Raw genomic sequence first — 20,249 nt, 5'->3', positions numbered from 1 at the left:
AGAAATGCTGTGACTACTGAGTTATGGGAAAGGTTGGGGAAGAAATGCTGTGACTACTGAGTAATGGGGGAGGCTGGGGAAGAAATGCTGTGACTACTGAGTAATGGGAAAGGCTGGAGAAGAAATGCTGTGACTACTGAGTAATGGGGGAGGCTGGAGAAGAAATGCTGTGACTACTGAGTAATGGGAGGGGCTGGGGAAGAAATGCTGTGACTACTGAGTAATGGGGGAGGCTGGGGAAGAAATGCTGTGACTACTGAGTAATGGGAGGGGCTGGGGAAGAAATGCTGTGACTACTGAGTAATGGGGAGGCTGGAGAAGAAATGCTGTGACTACTGAGTAATGGGGAGGCTGGAGAAGAAATGCTGTGACTACTGAGTAATGGGGGAGGCTGGAGAAGAAATGCTGTGACTACTGAGTAATGGGAAAGGCTGGAGAAGAAATGCTGTGACTACTGAGTAATGGGGGAGGCTGGGGAAGAAATGCTATGACTACTGAGTAATGGGAGAGGCTGGAGAAGAAATGCTGTGACTACTGAGTAATGGGGGAGGCTGGGGAAGAAATGCTGTGACTACTGAGTAATGGGAGGGGCTGGGGAAGAAATGCTGTGACTACTGAGTAATGGGAGGGGCTGGGGAAGAAATGCTGTGACTACTGAGTAATGGGGAGGCTGGAGAAGAAATGCTGTGACTACTGAGTAATGGGGAGGCTGGAGAAGAAATGCTGTGACTACTGAGTAATGGGGGAGGCTGGAGAAGAAATGCTGTGACTACTGAGTAATGGGAAAGGCTGGAGAAGAAATGCTGTGACTACTGAGTAATGGGGGAGGCTGGGGAAGAAATGCTGTGACTACTGAGTAATGGGAGAGGCTGGAGAAGAAATGCTGTGACTACTGAGTAATGGGGGAGGCTGGAGAAGAAATGCTGTGACTACTGAGTAATGGGAGAGGCTGAGGAAGAAATGCTGTGACTACTGAGTTATGGGAAAGGTTGGGGAAGAAATGCTGTGACTACTGAATAATGGGGGAGGCTGGAGAAGAAATGCTGTGACTACTGAGTAATGGGAAAGGCTGGGGAAGAAATGCTGTGACTACTGAGTAATGGGAAAGGCTGGGGAAGAAATGCTGTGACTACTGAGTAATGGGAGAGGCTGGGGAAGAAATGCTGTGACTATTGAGTAATGGGGAAGGCTGGGGAAGAAATGCTGTGACTAACGAGTAATGGGGGAGGCTGGGGAAGAAATGCTGTGACTACTGAGTAATGGGAAAGGCTGGGGAAGAAATGCTGTGACTACTGAGTAATGGGAGAGGCTGGGGAAGAAATGCTGTGACTACTGAGTAATGGGGGAGGCTGGAGAAGAAATGCTGTGACTACTGAGTAATGGGAGAGGCTGCGGAAGAAATGCTGTGACTACTGAGTAATGGGGGAGGCTGGAGAAGAAATGCTGTGACTACTGAGTAATGGGGGAGGCTGGGGAAGAAATGCTGTGACTACTGAGTAATGGGGGAGGCTGGGGAAGAAATGCTGTGACTACTGAGTAATGGGGGAGGCTGGGGAAGAAATGCTGTGACTACTGAGTAATGAGGGAGGCTGGGGAAGAAATGATGTGACTACTGAGTAATGGGGGAGGCTGGGGAAGAAATGATGTGACTACTGAGTAATGGGAGAGGCTGGGGAAGAAATGCTGTGACTACTGAGTAATGGGAGAGGCTGGGGAAGAAATGCTGTGACTACTGAGTAATGGGGGAGGCTGGGGAAGAAATGCTGTGACTACTGAGTAATAGGAGAGGCTGGGGAAGAAATGCTGTGACTACTGAGTAATGGGAGAGGCTGCAGAAGAAATGCTGTGACTACTGAGTAATGGGAGAGGCTGGGGAAGAAATGCTGTGACTACTGAGTAATGGGGGAGGCTGGGGAAGAAATGATGTGACTACTGAGTAATGGGGGAGGCTGGGGAAGAAATGCTGTGACTACTGAGTAATGGGAGAGGCTGGGGAAGAAATGCTGTGACTACTGAGTAATGGGGGAGGCTGGGGAAGAAATGTTGTGACTACTGAGTAATGGGGGAGGCTGGGGAAGAAATGCTGTGACTACTGAGTAATGGGAGAGGCTGGAGAAGAAATGCTGTGACTACTGAGTAATGGGAGAGGCTGGAGAAGAAATGCTGTGACTACTGAGTAATGGGGGAGGCTGGAGAAGAAATGCTGTGACTACTGAGTAATGGAGGAGGCTGGAGAAGAAATGCTATGACTAATGAGTAATGGAAGAGGCTGGGGAAGAAATGCTGTGACTACTGAGTAATGGGAAAGGCTGGAGAAGAAATGCTGTGACTACTGAGTAATGGGGGAGGCTGGAGAAGAAATGCTGTGACTACTGAGTAATGGGAAAGGCTGGAGAAGAAATGCTGTGACTACTGAGTAATGGGAGAGGCTGGAGACGAAATGCTGTGACTACTGAGTAATGGGAGAGGCAGGAGAAGAAATGCTGTGACTACTGAGTAATGGGAAAGGCTGGAGAAGAAATGCTGTGACTACTGAGTAATGGGAGAAGGTGGAGAAGAAATTCTGTGACTACTGAGTAATGGGAGAGGCTGGGGAAGAAATGCTGTGACTACTGAGTATTGGGGGAGGCTGGGGAAGAAATGCTGTGACTACTGAGTAATGGGGGAGGCAGGAGAAGAAATGCTGTGACTACTGAGTAATGGGAGAGCCTGGGGAAGAAATGTTGTGACTACTGAGTAATGGGGGAGGCTGGAGAAGAAATGCTGTGACTACTGAGTAATGGGGGAGGCTGGAGAAGAAATGCTGTGACTACTGAGTAATGTGGGAGGCTGGAGAAGAAATGCTGTGACTACTGAGTAATGGGGGAGGCTGGGGAAGAAATGCTGTGACTACTGAGTAATGGGGGAGGCTGGAGAAGAAATGTTGTGACTACTGAGTAATAGGGGAGGCTGGAGAAGAAGTGCTGTGACTACTGAGTAATGGGGGAGGCTGGGGAAGAAATGCTGTGACTACTGAGTAATGGGGGAGGCTGGGGAAGAAATGTTGTGACTACTGAGTAATAGGGGAGGCTGGAGAAGAAGTGCTGTGACTACTGAGTAATGGGGGAGGCTGGGGAAGAAATGCTGTGACTACTGAGTAATGGGGGAGGCTGGGGAAGAAATGTTGTGACTACTGAGTAATAGGGGAGGCTGGAGAAGAAGTGCTGTGACTACTGAGTAATGGGGGAGGCAGGAGAAGAAATGCTGTGACTACTGAGTAATGGGGGAGGCTGGAGAAGAAATGTTGTGACTACTGAGTAATAGGGGAGGCTGGAGAAGAAGTGCTGTGACTACTGAGTAATGGGGGAGGCTGGGGAAGAAATGCTGTGACTACTGAGTAATGGGGGAGGCTGGGGAAGAAATGCTGTGACTACTGAGTAATTGGGGAGGCTGGAGAAGAAATGCTGTGACTACTGAGTAATGGGGGAGGCTGGAGAAGAAATGCTGTGACTACTGAGTAATGGGAAAGGCTGGAGAAGAAATGTTGTGACTACTGAGTAATGGGAGAGGCTGGAGAAGAAATGCTGTGACTACTGAGTAATGGGAGAGGCTGGGGAAGAAATGTTGTGACTACTGAGAAATGGAGGAGGCAGGAGAAGAAATGCTGTGACTACTGAGTAATGGGAAAGGGTGGAGAATAAATCCTGTGACTACTGAGTAATGGGAGAGGCAGGAGAAGAAATGCTGTGACTACTGAGTAATGGGAAAGGCTGGAGAAGAAATGATGTGACTACTGAGTAATGGGAGGGGCTGCGGAAGAAATGCTGTGACTACTGAGTAATGGGGGAGGCTGGGGAAGAAATGCTGTGACTACTGAGTAATGGGGGAGGCAGGAGAAGAAATGCTGTGACTACTGAGTAATGGGGGAGGCTGGAGAAGAAATGTTGTGACTACTGAGTAATAGGGGAGGCTGGAGAAGAAGTGCTGTGACTACTGAGTAATGGGGGAGGCTGGGGAAGAAATGCTGTGACTACTGAGTAATGGGGGAGGCTGGGGAAGAAATGCTGTGACTACTGAGTAATTGGGGAGGCTGGAGAAGAAATGCTGTGACTACTGAGTAATGGGGGAGGCAGGAGAAGAAATGCTGTGACTACTGAGTAATGGGGGAGGCTGGAGAAGAAATGCTGTGACTACTGAGTAATGGGAAAGGCTGGAGAAGAAATGTTGTGACTACTGAGTAATGGGAGAGGCTGGAGAAGAAATGCTGTGACTACTGAGTAATGGGAGAGGCTGGGGAAGAAATGTTGTGACTACTGAGTAATGGAGGAGGCAGGAGAAGAAATGCTGTGACTACTGAGTAATGGGAAAGGGTGGAGAATAAATCCTGTGACTACTGAGTAATGGGAGAGGCAGGAGAAGAAATGCTGTGACTACTGAGTAATGGGAAAGGCTGGAGAAGAAATGATGTGACTACTGAGTAATGGGAGGGGCTGCGGAAGAAATGTTGTGACTACTGAGTAATAGGGGAGGCTGGAGAAGAAGTGCTGTGACTACTGAGTAATGGGGGAGGCTGGGGAAGAAATGCTGTGACTACTGAGTAATGGGGGAGGCTGGGGAAGAAATGTTGTGACTACTGAGTAATAGGGGAGGCTGGAGAAGAAGTGCTGTGACTACTGAGTAATGGGGGAGGCTGGGGAAGAAATGCTGTGACTACTGAGTAATGGGGGAGGCTGGGGAAGAAATGTTGTGACTACTGAGTAATAGGGGAGGCTGGAGAAGAAGTGCTGTGACTACTGAGTAATGGGGGAGGCAGGAGAAGAAATGCTGTGACTACTGAGTAATGGGGGAGGCTGGAGAAGAAATGTTGTGACTACTGAGTAATAGGGGAGGCTGGAGAAGAAGTGCTGTGACTACTGAGTAATGGGGGAGGCTGGGGAAGAAATGCTGTGACTACTGAGTAATGGGGGAGGCTGGGGAAGAAATGCTGTGACTACTGAGTAATTGGGGAGGCTGGAGAAGAAATGCTGTGACTACTGAGTAATGGGGGAGGCAGGAGAAGAAATGCTGTGACTACTGAGTAATGGGGGAGGCTGGAGAAGAAATGCTGTGACTACTGAGTAATGGGAAAGGCTGGAGAAGAAATGTTGTGACTACTGAGTAATGGGAGAGGCTGGAGAAGAAATGCTGTGACTACTGAGTAATGGGAGAGGCTGGGGAAGAAATGTTGTGACTACTGAGTAATGGAGGAGGCAGGAGAAGAAATGCTGTGACTACTGAGTAATGGGAAAGGGTGGAGAATAAATCCTGTGACTACTGAGTAATGGGAGAGGCAGGAGAAGAAATGCTGTGACTACTGAGTAATGGGAAAGGCTGGAGAAGAAATGCTGTGACTAGTGAGTAATGGGAGAGGCTGCGGAAGAAATGCTGTGACTACTGAGTAATGGGGGAGGCTGGGGAAGAAATGCTGTGACTACTGAGTAATGGGGGAGGCTGGGGAAGAAATGCTGTGACTATTGAGTAATGGGAAAGGCTGGAGAAGAAATGTTGTGACTACTGAGTAATGGGAGAGGCTGGAGAAGAAATGCTGTGACTACTGAGTAATGGGAGAGGCTGGGGAAGAAATGTTGTGACTACTGAGTAGTGTTGAGCATTCCGATACTGAAATATCGGGTATCGGCCGATATTCACTGTATCGGAATTCCGATACTTAATTCCGATACTTTTATAATATCGAATACCGGAATCGGAAGTTCCCATAATGCCTGCGCTCTGCAGTGTCTCTGAAGGATGACAAGCTGGATGGCAGCGCTCAGCTGCGATCCAGCTTGTCATCAGAATGCCATCCCAGCGGGGGAGAATTCTCCTGATTGTTTAAAAGCCGGCGCGCGGTAAAAAGCCGCCGGCTTTTAAACAATCACGCAGCCCCATACTGCTTCCCCGCAGCCTCCCACCCCGATCCTCCGCTCCCCTCGCCACCTCCCATCCCGATCGTAAATTAGGACCGGGCGGGGAGCGCAGCACCAAGGAGCGAAGGACCCGGGCGGGGAAGCCGGCAGTGAAAAGACTTCACCGCCGGCTTTCCCGTTCTGTGCTGCGCTTTCCCGCCGGTTATTTCAAATGAACAGCTGAGGTATCAGGTGATGCCGATCAGCTGTTCATTTGAAGTAGCCGCGGTGCCCTCAGAGGGTTCATGTGAGTTCATGCTTGACTGCATGAACTCACATCAACTTTCCCACGGCCGCACAGGTCAGCCTCACCTCCCGGACCCGTCATGATTAGTGTGTGCGGGGTGTGTGTGTGTGCGGGGTGTGTGTGCGGGTGTGTGTGCGGGGTGTGTGTGCGGGTGTGTGTGCGGGGTGTGTGTGTGCGGGTGTGTGTGCGGGTGTGTGTGCGGGCAGACATAGGCCGATGTGACACTACTACTCCCATCGGCCTATGTCTGTCCCCCGTCCACTCCTGCCAGCAGGATCAGCTCGATGGGAGCAGTAGTTCCCATCAGCCTGATCCTGCTATTTAAATTGCCCTACTGTGTCCCCAATAAATGTTAAATACATGTCATTGGTGGCCAGTGGTTACCTAAAAGAAATTAGTTCATACATTACCTGTCCCCGCCGATCGCCACCTAAAATAAAGTAAAAAATAAAAAACTACACCTATACTCACCTAGACACCTAATTCCCCGAAGCCATCGATCTCCTGTAATAAAATATAAAATAATAAACCACAACCTTATCCTTACCCCTCCGTAGTAGTCCACGAGTGTCCCACGAAGATCTCCAGTTTAGAGCAGCCACATAGAATGTGACCGCTCTGAACCGCTGCCGCCGCTAGAATGACGGGGCCGTAAGGGTTCACCGGAGTTCAGGCAGCGCTGCTCCGGTTAGCTCCTTTACGGCACTGCTGTATCGTGAGAAATTCCCACGGTACAGCACTGCCGTAAAGGAGGTCTCCGGAGCTGCGCTGCCTGAATGCACTCCGGTGACCTCAGTCAGTGGCTCCCGCTGCCGGGAGCGGACGTGTTCCCGGCAGCGTGAGCTTACAGCAGCCATGCACAGCTGTCACCATCTCCAGATGTGACAGCTGTGCATGGGAGATCAGCGCAGGAACGTGGACAGGTAACTATTTTTTTTTTAGTAAACTAAGAATTAAATAAAATGGTGTTTTATTTCAAATAAATTATTTTTTTCTGGGTGTAGTGTGTTTTTTCTTTTTAACACTTTGTAGGTTAGTAATGGGGGTGTCATATAGACGGCCATCATTACTAACCTGGGCTTCATGGCAGCTGGCGCTGACATGAACCCCACCACTATTACCCCCTGCCACCGCACCAGGGCAGCGTGGAAGAGCGAGGCTAAGTGCCAGAATTGGCGCATCCTATGGATGCGCCATTTCTGGGGCGGCTGACGGCTGGTGTTTCTAGCCTGGGAGGGGGCCAATATTCATGGCACCCTTCCTGAGCTATTAATATCAGCCCCCAGCTGTCTGCCTAGCCTTTGCTAGCTATTAAAATAGAGGGGACCCCACGTCATTTTTTTTTGGGGGGTCCCCCATTTTAATAGCTAGTAAAGGCTAGGTATTCAGCTGGGGGCTGATATTAGTAGCCTGGGAAGCTCCGTGGGTTTTACCCCCTTCCCAGGCTTCAAACATCTGCCCCAGCCGTCTGCTTAACCTCCGCTAGAGACTAAAATTATGGGGGATCCCACGCCATTTTTTTTTTAAATAAATCCTTTATTTTAACACTAAATGACATTTGAGGACTTAATAAAGATGCAGTCCCTAAATTATTATTTATTTTTTAATAAATTTTTCCCAAAACTTTTGACGTGGGCTTCGCCATATTTTTGTATGCCAGCCAGGTACAGCATCCAGCTTCTATGAACGCGCCATTTTCCGGGGCGGCCGCGGACTGCAATTTTCAGCGGGGGGGGGGAGGGCAAAAAGCTTGGGCCTCCCTGCGCTGCAGATTCCATCCCCCAGCTGCCTAGTTGTACCTGGCTGGACACAAAAATAGGGAGAAGCTCCACGTTTTTTTTTTTTTAATTATTTCATGAAATTCATGGAATAATTAAGAAAAAAAGGGCTTCCCTATATTGTTGTGTCCGGCTAGGTACAAATAGGCAGCTGGTGGTTGGGGGCAGCCCGTTCCTGCCTGCTGTACCTGGCTGGACACAAATATAGTGTGAAGCCCCACGTCAATTTTTTTTTAATTATTTCAGGAAATTCATGAAATAATTAAAAAAAAATTATGTGGGGCTTCGCCCTATAATTGTGTCCAGCCAGGTACAGCAGGCAGGAACGGGCTGCCCCCAACCACCAGCTGCCTATTTGTACCTAGCCGGACACAACAATATAGGGAAGCCCTTTTTTTCTTAATTATTCCATGAATTTCATGAAATAATTAAAAAAAAAAATGTGTGGCGCTTCGCCCTATTTTTGTGTCCAGCCAGGTACAACTAGGCAGCTGGGGGCTGGAATCTGCAGCGCAGGGAGGCCCAAGCTTTCTGGGTCCCACCCGCTGCAAATTGCAGTCCGCAGCCGCCCCGGAAAATGGCGCGTTCATAGAAGCGCCATCTTCTGGCGCTGTACCCAACTCATCCAGGGCCCTGGTGCGGTGGCTCACTGGGTAATAAAGGGGTTAAGGCCAGCTTGGCATTATCAGCTGGCCCTAAGCCCGAAATTCATGGGGTCACGCCAATATTAGACATGACCGCCATGAATTTCTAGTAAAGTATTTAAAAAAAACACAAACACCCAGAAAAAAGTCCTTTAATTGAAATAAAGACACAATTCTTTATTGTTCTAAATTAAACCATACTTACCGCCACACCCATTCCAGCTGAAGCCAACGATCTCCTGCAATAAAAGTAAAATAATAAAGCAACCTCATCCTTACCTTTCCATGGTTCCCAGGACAGCTTCAGCTCTGCTACATCGAGATGACAGGCTGGACCGCAGCAGAACGCTGCCATCCAGCCTGTCATCCCGCGGACACTGAGAAGCGCAGGCATGCTTGCGCTCCTCAGTGTCTTTCTGTGACGTCATCCAGATGAGCCGAGGTCATGTCCAATGAACTCAGCTCACCTCATGCACGTCACTGACAGCGTGGGAAAATTCTCCTGCACTCAGCGCTTCAGCGTGAGAATTCTCCCACGCTGTCAGTGACGTGCATGAGGTGCGCCGAGTTCATGGGACATGACCTCACCTCATGCACGTCACTGACAGCGTGGGAAAATTCTCACGCTGAAGCGCTGAGTGCAGGAGAATTCTCCCACGCTGTCAGTGACGTACATGAGGTGAGCCGAGTTCATTGTCGGCTCATCTGGATGCCGTCACAGCCAGACACTGAGGAGTGGAAGTATGCCTGCGCTTCTCAGTGTCTGCGGGATGACAGGCTGGATGGCAGCGTTCTGCTGCGGTCCAGCCTGTCATCTCGATGTAGCAGAGCTGGAGCCGTCGTGGGAGCCATGGAAAGGTAAGGATGAGGTTGCTTTATTATTTTTCTTTTATTGCAGGAGATCGTTGGCTTCAGCTGGAATGGGCGTGATGGTAAGTATGGTTTAATTTAGAACAATAAAGAATTGTGTGTTTATTTCAATTAAAGGACTTTTTTCTGGGTGTTTGTGTTTTTTTTAAATACTTTACTAGAAATTCATGGTGGTCATGTCTAATATTGGCGTGACCCCATGAATTTCGGGCTTAGGGCCAGCTGATAATGCCAAGCTGGCCTTAACCCCTTTATTACCCAGTGAGCCACCGCATCAGGGCCCTGGATGAGTTGGGTACAGCGCCAGAAGATGGCGCTTCTATGAACGCGCCATTTTCCGGGGCGGCTGCGGACTGCAATTTGCAGCGGGTGGGGCCCAGAAAGCTTGGGCCTCCCTGCGCTGCAGATTCCAGCCCCCAGCTGCCTAGTTGTACCTGGCTGGACACAAAAATAGGGCGAAGCTCCACGTTTTTTTTTTTTTAAATTCATGAAATTCATGGAATAATTCAGAAAAAAAGGGCTTCCCTATATTGTTGTGTCCGGCTAGGTACAAATAGGCTGCTGGTGGTTGGGGGCAGCCCGTTCCTGCCTGCTGTACCTGACTGGACACAAATATAGGGCGAAGCCCCACATCAATTTTTTTAAATTATTTCATGAATTTCCTGAAATGATTTAAAAAAAATTGACGTGGGGCTTCGCACTATATTTGTGTCCAGCCAGGTACAGCAGGCAGGAACGGGCTGCCCCCAACCACCAGCTGCCTATTTGTACCTGGTTGGACACAACAATATAGGGAAGCCCTTTTTTTCTTAATTATTTCATGAATTTCATGAAATAATTAAAAAAAAAAAATACGTGAAGCTTCTCCCTATTTTTGTGTCCAGCCAGGTACAACTAGGCAGCTGGGGGATGGAATCTGCAGCGCAGGGAGGCCCAAGCTTTCTGCCCCCCCCCCTCCCCCCGCTGAAAATTGCAGTGCGCAGCCACCCCGGAAAATGGCGCGTTCATAGAAGCTGGATGCTGTACCTGGCTGGCATACAAAAATATGGCGAAGCCCACGTCAAAAGTTTTGGGAAAAATTAATTAAAAAATAAATAATAATTTAGGGACTGCATCTTTATTAACTCCTCAAATGTCATTTAGTGTTAAAATAAAGGACTTATTTTAAAAAAAATTGACGTGGGGCTTCGCCCTATATTTGTGTCCAGCCAGGTACAGCAGGCAGGAACAGGCTGCCCCCAACCACCAGCTGCCTATTTGTACCTGGCCGGACACAACAATATAGGGAAGCCCTTTTTTAAAAAAATTATTTCATGAAATAATTAAAAAAAAATTGACGTGGGGCTTCGCACTATATTTGTGTCCAGCCAGGTACAGCAGGCAGGAATGGGCTGCCCCCAACCACCAGCTGCCTATTTGTACCTGGTTGGACACAACAATATAGGGAAGCCCTTTTTTTCTTAATTATTCCATGAATTTCATGAAATAATTTTAAAAAAAAATGCGTGGGGCTTCGCCCTATTTTTGTGCCCAGCCAGATACAACTAGGCAGCTGGGGGCTGGAATCCGCAGCGCAGGGAGACCCAAGCTTTCTGGGCCACCCCCGCTGCAAATTGCAGTCCGCAGCCGCCCCAGAAAATGGCGCGTTCATAGAAGCGCCATCTTCTGGCGCTGTACCCAACTCATCCAGGGCCCTGGTGCGGTGGCTCACTGGGTAATAAAGGGGTTAAGGCCAGCTTGGCATTATCAGCTGGCCCTAAGCCCAAAATTCATGGGGTCACGCCAATATTAGACATGACCACCATGAATTTCTAGTAAAGTATTTAAAAAAACACAACACCCAGAAAAAAGTCCTTTAATTGAAATAAACACACAATTCTTTATTGTTCTAAATTAAACCATACTTACCACCACGCCCATTCCAGCTGAAGCCAACGATCTCCTGCAATAAAAGTAAAATAATAAAGCAACCTCATCCTTACCTTTCGATGGTTCCCACGACAGCTTCAGCTCTGCTACATCGAGATGACAGGCTGGACCGCAGCAGAACGCTGCCATCCAGCCTGTCATCCCGCAGACACTGAGAAGCGCAGGCATACTTCCACTCCTCAGTGTCTGGCTGTGACGGCATCCAGATGAGCCGAGGTCATGTCCAATGAACTCCGCTCACTTCATGTACGTCACTGACAGCGTGGGAAAATTCTCCTGCACTCAGCACTTCAGCGTGAGAATTTTCCCACGCTGTCAGTGACGTGCATGAGGTGAGCTGAGTTCATTGGACATGACCTCACCTCATGTATGTCACTGACAGCGTGGGAGAATTCTCACGCTGAAGCGCTGAGTGCAGGAGAATTTTCCCACGCTGTCAGTGACGTGCATGAGGTGAGCTGAGTTCATTGGACATGAACTCGGCTCATCTGGATGACGTCACAGAGAGACACTGAGGAGCGCAAGCATGCCTGCGCTTCTCAGTGTCTGCGGGATGACAGGCTGGATGGCAGCTTTCTGCTGCGGTCCAGCCTGTCATCTCGATGTAGCAGAGCTGGAGCTGTCCTGGGAACCATCGAAAGGTAAGGATGAGGTTGCTTTATTATTTTTCTTTTATTGCAGGAGATCGTTGGCTTCAGCTGGAATGGGCGTGATGGTAAGTATGGTTTAATTTAGAACAATAAAGAATTGTGTCTTTATTTCAATTAAAGGACTTTACTCTGGGTGTTTGTGTTTTCTTTTAACTTTGACTATGGGGTTAGTAATGGGGGTGTCTTATAGACGCCTCTCCATTACTAACCTGGGCTTGATGTCAGCTGGCATTATAAGCTGACATCAACCCCAACCCTATTACCCCCTGCCACCGCACCAGGGCAGCGTGGAAGAGCGAGGCTAAGTGCCAGAATTGGCGCATCCTATGGATGCGCCATTTCTGGGGCGGCTGACGGCTGGTGTTTCTAGCCTGGGAGGGGGCCAATATTCATGGCACCCTTCCTGGGCTATTAATATCAGCCCCCAGCTGTCTGCCTAGCCTGTGCTAGCTATTAAATTAGGGGGGACCCCACGTCATTTTTTTGGGGGGGTCCCCCATTTTAATAGCTAGTAAAGGCTAGGTATTCAGCTGGGGGCTGATATTAGTAGCCTGGGAAGCTCCGTGGGTATTACCCCCTTCCCAGGCTTCAAACATTTGCCCCAGCTGTCTGCTTAACCTCCGCTAGAGCCTAAAATTAAGGGGAACCCCACGCCAATTTTTTTTTAAATAAATCCTTTATTTTAACACTAAATGACAAGTACAGTAATCAACACTGTCACTGTACTTCATATATATGTGACTGACATGTTTCTATCTATCTAATCTATGTGTGATTCTCTATTCCTTCTATTCTAAATTGTCGGGTACAGATGCTGAATTGCCGGCCGGCTTTTTTAAAGAGACGGTGCACGAAAACACTAATATTTTTTTTAATAAATCCTTTACACTAAATGACAAGTACAGTAAGCAACACTGTCACTGTACTTCATATATATGTGACTGACATGTTTCTATCTATCTAATCTATGTGTGAAGCTCTATTCTTTCTGTTGTAAATTGTCGGGTACCGGTGAATGCCGCTGATGAATTGCCGGCTTTTCATGTCATTCTACATTATTCTTAGTTGTTTTACTTCATGTAGAATTAACCTACAAGGAAAGAAAGGGTTTATTTTCATTCCGATATTTGTGTCCCATTGACTTGCATTGGTTTCCGGTATCGGAATCGGCGATATCCGATACTTTTTGGGTATCGGCCCGATCCAATCCGATACGATATTTCCTGATATCGGAAGGTATCGCTCAACACTACTACTGAGTAATGGAGGAGGCAGGAGAAGAAATGCTGTGACTACTGAGTAATGGGAAAGGCTGGAGAAGAAATGCTGTGACTAGTGAGTAATGGGAGAGGCTGCGGAAGAAATGCTGTGACTACTGAGTAATGGGGGAGGCTGGGGAAGAAATGCTGTGACTACTGAGTAATGGGGGAGGCTGGGGAAGAAATGCTGTGACTATTGAGTAATGGGGGAGGCTGGGGAAGAAATGCTGTGACTACTGAGTAATGAGGGAGGCTGGGGAAGAAATGATGTGACTACTGAGTAATGGGGGAGGCTGGGGAAGAAATGATGTGACTACTGAGTAATGGGAGAGGCTGCGGAAGAAATGCTGTGACTACTGAGTAATGGGAGAGGCTGGGGAAGAAATGCTGTGACTACTGAGTAATGGGGAAGGTTGGGGAAGAAATGCTGTGACTACTGAGTAATGGGGGAGGCTGCGGAAGAAATGATGTGACTACTGAGTAATGGGAGAGGCTGCGGAAGAAATTATGTGACTACTGAGTAATGGGAGAGGCTGGGGAAGAAATGCTGTGACTACTGAGTAATGGGGAAGGCTGGAGAAGAAATGCTGTGACTACTGAGTAATGGGAGAGGCTGGGGAAGAAATGCTGTGACTACTGAGTAATGGGAGAGGCTGGGGAAGAAATGCTGTGACTACTGAGTAATGGGGGAGGCTGGGGAAGAAATGCTGTGACTACTGAGTAATAGGAGAGGCTGGGGAAGAAATGCTGTGACTACTGAGTAATGGGAGAGGCTGCGGAAGAAATGCTGTGACTACTGAGTAATGGGAGAGGCTGGGGAAGAAATGCTGTGACTACTGAGTAATGGGGGAGGCTGGAGAAGAAATGCTGTGACTACTGAGTAATTGGGGAGGCTGGGGAAGAAATGATGTGACTAGTGAGTAATGGGAGAAGCTGGGGAAGAAATGTTGTGACTACTGAGTAATGGGGGAGGCTGGGGAAGAAATGCTGTGACTACTGAGTAATGGGGGAGGCTGGAGAAGAAATGCTGTGACTACTGAGTAATGGGAGAGGCTGGATAAGAAATGCTGTGACTACTGAGTAATGGGGGAGGCTGGAGAAGAAATGCTGTGACTACTGAGTAATGGGGGAGGCTGGGGAAGAAATGCTGTGACTACTGAGTAATGGGGGAGGCTGGAGAAGAAATGTTGTGACTACTGAGTAATGGGGGAGGCTGGAGAAGGAATGTTGTGACTACTTATTATGGAGAGAAGCTATAGTAGCTTCTTCTGTATGATGGGGTCGTGGTTAGTCCTGGTGTAATTACTGCGAGAAGGTTGGAGTTCTCCTGTTTTGACTACTGTGAAGAGAGACCATATTTTCAGATTTTCAATGCCATGGTTCTTCAATTCCCCCAACACCAAGTAACACTATTAAAGCTTTGATCTATTTTTTTTTTCTTTTGTGGGATGGAAACTTGTCACCAATAATTCCATAAAGAGAAAAATTATTTAAAGGTGTTGTCCCATCAGAGACCTCCACTGACCACCAGGGTTCACTGGAACCTGGTTAGGGATACTCCAGAAAACAGCAAGAGTCAACAGCAATTAGGGAAGGAGTTGTGGAGAGAGGGACATTTTTGTGGGATACATTGTAATAAAAAGTAATAACCTTAAAACACTTCCTACCAGAAATTTTGCTCCATGCTCTGCACCGGATTGAACCGTCTGCTTCTTCTTCTGTCCTCTATCTCTCTGTTAGCTGCTGTCTCTCTTCTTTTATTCTTCTCTAGTAACTCCTCTTTTCAAAGGTTTCACAAGCAGGAATAGAAACTGAAACTTTGCACTGTATCCACTTATACTTTATTATTTATTTTAATATTACATATTATACAACAGCTATAAATAAATATAAAATGTATGTAAGATACTATAGGATATGTCGGTATGAGAGTGTGTGTGATGTGATATATATATACATATATATACACATATCTTTCTATACACATACGTATACACTCACACATATATGTATAATATCTTAACCACTGAACAGCATAGCATCTGTGATTTTTTTATCAACATATTATGGAAACTATAACCTTTTATTTATTTTTTTCTGTTGAGTTTTTTTCTATTGAGTAACTTTTCCCTATTTTTAAGTGGGAGGATGGTAAGCAATGCAATTATATTGTTATTCAGAGAGGGGTTTTATGCCATTTAACATAGTATAAAAATATTTTTGTTTTTATGGAAACACTTTTTTTTTGTCCAACCAGCGAAACTAGGGATTTATGATACCTGCAATTGTTTCTATAATGCATTGCGTGTACTATGCCAGTCAATGTTACAGTGACAGGCAGCCTACTTTAGCCAGGCACATACACATGGCATTTATTTGGACTCAAATTGCCCTGTCACCTGATCAGCGCCACTATCAAATCACTTAGCTGAGTTGATATCCTGATTGACCCCAAATTTGGGACTAACGGCCACGACACATGCAGGCATAGAAACTTTATAGTTTATTTTTTTTTATTTTTCACACTTTAAAATCATTGATGAATTTTGATGTTAAAAACTGACACTGATCATGATCAAACACTAACGACACACGGATTAAAAACACTGAAGAACAGTCCGTGTTTTTATGCACTAGAAAAATATGGATATCTGAATGAGGCCTTAGGGATTGGCTTGTTCACAGGTAGCGTTTTTCCAGAATTTTATATGTGCGTTTTTTGTGCATTAAAAAAAAAAAGTTTAATTTTACAATAGTAGCAAAATGAATAAGAATAAAAATCTTATTCCGGCTATGTGCACACAGCATCTCTTTCATGTGGATTCCAGCCAGAATCTGACTGAAAATGAACAGCAAGAGTTCCCCTGATCATAACGCACAACACATGGTCCACATGTTCTGTCTTATGTCACTTTTTTAAGTGCTCCAGGGTTCAGAAACAAGAACAACGGTGAAGCACCGACAAAGACACCTCAGGAAAACGACTACCATTAGATTCCTGAATTGGCTTTGCCTAGGAAAACTCGTCGACGTCAAAACGTGTGCACATACCCTCATGGCTGTCTCCAACCCGCCTGGAATATTTCCAGTGAATTATGGCATGACGCAGGGTTGGACTGGCCCACTAGAGAACTGGAGAATCCTCTGGTGGACCCTGGCTTCTCCTTCAGAAGAGTTCATAGTGCAAATGACGCTCCCCCTGGGCCGTGGGGTACTCGGCAGCCGGGCCTCTGGTTGCTGGGGGATATCACGGTGGCTGGCCCGGTCCATGACCCAGGGCGGTCAGTAAAAGGGGCAATATTTATAAGGGATTTAAAGTGTTCGTGACGCCACCGGTGGAATGCGGCTAAGGGGTGCCGCCGCTGCGGAGCAGTCCTCTGGAGCTGGTGTTACGGCAGCAGGGATGGTGTGGCTCTCCACAGGTAGAGCTAGCTCCAGGGCAGCGTGGGGCGTAATGGATGGTGGTGCAGGGGAGGGACGGCAGGACGGTCCCGGAGGAAAGACGGACACTCACACGGGGGTAAGCTTCAGTACCTTTACTGGTGATGTTGCAGGCACGGTTCAGGGTACTCCAGGCGAAGGGCACACTTTTGGACTCTCCCCAGTGAGCGGGTATAGGGCCTCCTGATCCGTTGCTTTATTCTCTAAGCTTCTGACCTGCCTGGAGCTAGGCCTAGCTTGGTTACTGTCCCTCTTTGCACCTGCTGACCTGGTGGTAGGGCCTTCTCTTTGGAAATCACTCCCCTTGGACCCTGGGACCTCCGTGACTTCTAGCCCTGGTACTGCAATCAGCGTTTGTTGAACCTGGGACCTGTAGTCCTCCAGGGGTTCCGGTGGTTCCTACTGGGTGTAAAGGGGTCCCTGTAGGCACGGACCTTGTGTCCAGTATATATATCGGGGTGAGCCTGGTATGCTCCTCTGCCCCCTCACTACTTCTTCCTTCTCTTCTCTGCCTTCGGCCACACTCGGGGCCCTCACTAGGCCTTCACACGTGCTGTAGGCCTTGGCTCGCCTAAGCACAGAAGCCAGCTTGCTGCCTCTTCGCTGCTCTCTGAGCGTCAGCACGCTCTCTGCTCAACTCTGAGCTCTGTCTGTCTGAGACTAACTAACTAACTGAGCTGCCTGGCTCCACCCTCCCTATATATATCCCTAACGGGCTCCCTCTGCTGGTCTGAGGTGGTAGGGTGGAGGTGTGTGAATGTGTGAGGGCCTCTTGTGGAGAAGTCCATCCATGCACCCTTCTGGGTTCTGTGGCACCAATGCCCAGCAGGGCACCACACAAACCTTGCAGCTGCTATGAGACTCTTGAGAAGGGAAGAAAGGTGGGCCCTCAGAATCAAATCCTCTGGTGGCCCAATGTTCTTCAGTCTGACACTGGTACGACGCCATGGTATTAGCAGTGCACGCAGTACCATAAGTGAAGCCATGCAACATTTCCTTATCAGGAATTTTATTTGTTAGACATTAGTTGCTCACAAAGGAGCTGAAGACACTGAGTGGCAGTAGGTGCAAATTTCTCCAGCATGTTAGATATCAGAGGGAGAACAGAGAAAGCAGCATGGTGGCTCAGTGGTTAGCACTATAGCATTGCAGCGCTTGGGTCCTGGCATGGGTTCAAATTCCACCAAGGACAACATCTGCAAGTAGTTTGTATGTTCTCCCTGTGTTTGCGGGGGTTTCCCCCGTGTTCTCTGGTTTCCTCCTCAGTAAAAAAGCAGCCATACAGTGTCCGGGAACCTTCACACAGACTTTTCTTAGGCAAGGCTACTTCAAGGCAGGGTTGGACGGGCACACCAGAGAACCAGAGAATCCTGGCTTCTCCTTCAGGAGAGTTCATAGCGCAAACCTTGCAACTGCTATGGGGCTCTTGAGCGGGGGAGAAAGGTGGGTCCTCAGAATCAAATCCTCTGGTGGGCCCAATGTTCCTCAGTCTGACACTGCTTCTCACTTCAGCTATATTATTTAGGTCGGTGAAAGGGCTGGCATAGAGGCAAACCGTATCTACTCTGGCTGTCATTTCTCCCTGGAAGTGCTCTAATGCAGCTTATTCCATGAGCAATGGCAGCCCATCCAACATCATCTCACTCTTTTCTGTGGTGCTTAGTCACACACAATGATCTTTCTTTACGCCTTGAATTTCATGACTACAGAGTTGGGAAATGGCTTGATCTGCAATGCATTTTGAGAAATAACGTGCATAAAAGAAGCCACGGTTTAGGCTACTGAAGGTCATCATTAAGCGAAACTCATACAGCTTTCCCACAGACTGAAAGAGGGGTATCAAGACTTCCAACACAGCCAAGAATTCCCTGTCCTCACCAAGAGGACAACTGTCCATGTTCTCCTCCTCCTCATTATCACCCAATCTGTGTTGAGATGAGATGAGGCTGGACTATATAGTTCCTTGCTCTGCCTTCAATGCCTCCTGTTTAACTGTGAGCAGCGAGCGTTTCAGTAGACAGAGAAGCAGGATGGTGACGCTAATTATGGCGTCATCACCGCTCACCATCTTGGTGGAGTCCTCAAAGTTTTGGAGGACGGCACAGATGTCAGACATCTATGCCCACTCATCACCTGTTATGTGCGGAGGCTGACCTGAATTCCAACGGGCGTGTTGAAGCTGGTACTCAACAACTGCACTCTGCTGCTCACAAATCCTTCCCAACATCTGCAACGTTCATTTCTAGTCGGTGAGCCGGAACCTGCAAACTCTGCTGAAGCACTGCCAGGGTGGTGGAAGCTGTAGCTGACTTTCTGAAATGGGCACAAATGCGGCATACTTTCACAAGCAGCTCTGGCAGATCTGGGTAGGTTTTGAGAAACTGCTGAACCACTAACTTGAGCACATTTAGTGCTTGCTCATCAGTAATATGTACCCCTGTATGGAGAACAATATCAGCACCAAAGAATTAAAAGACGAAATGTAGCCTGCTTTATATACCAAGGTACTAAGAAAACCAATTTTAATTATACCATGTGTACCCCTGTGACAACAATATCTGCACCAAAGAATCAATTTCACTAGAGTAGAACTAGTATAATGGGTACCAACAACTCTTCCACTACAGCCAACCTAGCAGATGGATACCCAACAAGGAGTGTTCACATTTCAAAAAATTAGGGCCTGACACCACCATTTCGGTGGCCAAAAGATTGGAGATGGTGGAGTTCAATCTCTTAGCTTTGTCATGTGTAAGAGGAAACAATCTTTTACATGACCACAACTACGGGACCGAGGGCAGGCTGCAGTACTGAGAGAGGGCAGAGTATGGTGAACCGGACAAAATACTGGACCGTGAGTGAGGTGCAGGCGGAGATGTTACGGTGGATTGAGAAACATGTGCTGTGCTCGGTGAAACAAACACAGCAGGTATGTCCGCTTCCGTTACAGCTGACGCGCTCGCACTCAGGGTGACTGGAGCAGGTATACAACTGTAGGTTCTACCGTCAGAGACAATACTTGGCACGGTAACAGAGGAGGAGGAAGTAGCAGCAGATGCGGTTGATGGGGTGGCTGATGGTTGTTGAGGTCCGCTAGTCCGCATTTTATCGCAGTGAGATTGCCAGTGTAAAGCATGTTGATTACGCATGTGAAAGTTCATGCATGTAGTAGTGAAATTATTGTACTTGTACTCTCTACTGAGTTTTTTCTTGCAAAGTCTACAGATAACATGAGCTGGCTCATCCTTTGCAGTCTCAAAAAAGGCCCAGGCTAGGCAACCCTTGCCGCCTCTGCGAGCTGCAGACCTGCCACCGCTGCTGGCCACAGCCACAGTTGTGGCTAAGGATGCAGTGCTCCTCATGCTTGCATCACTCCGTTTCTGCATTATAGGATGCAACATAACCTCCTCATCTTCCTCCTCCTCAGATGAGCTACTCAGCTGCATGCCTCTGGGTTCACACCAAGTGGGATCTACAACCTCATCGTCATCCAATGTGTTATCCCAT

The 20,249-nt window shown here is 47.8% G+C and overlaps 1 protein-coding gene across 2 annotated transcripts in view; it reads right to left on the bottom strand.

Moving 5' to 3' along the window:
• The window catches only part of LOC141165319 (RING finger protein 112-like), a 231,376-nt gene that overhangs the window by 137,891 nt on the left and 73,236 nt on the right, over window positions 1–20,249 (bottom strand). Inside the window, exon 1 of one of the 2 annotated variants that reach the window (XM_073650917.1) lies at window positions 14,969–15,073. The exons of the other annotated variant lie outside the window; for it this stretch is intronic. Coding sequence (XP_073507018.1) covers window positions 14,969–14,985 — 17 coding nt within the window. The 5' untranslated portion in view covers window positions 14,986–15,073. Of the gene's footprint in view, window positions 1–14,968; window positions 15,074–20,249 lie in introns of those variants that run through there. 2 annotated transcript variants of the gene reach the window in all.

The sequence above is a fragment of the Phyllobates terribilis genome, unplaced genomic scaffold (genome assembly GCF_046119375.1).
Source record: "Phyllobates terribilis strain yellow unplaced genomic scaffold, ASM4611937v1 Scaffold_11__3_contigs__length_659146591, whole genome shotgun sequence".
Lineage (NCBI taxonomy): Eukaryota > Metazoa > Chordata > Amphibia > Anura > Dendrobatidae > Phyllobates > Phyllobates terribilis.
This window is presented reverse-complemented; position numbering and strand designations above follow the sequence as displayed.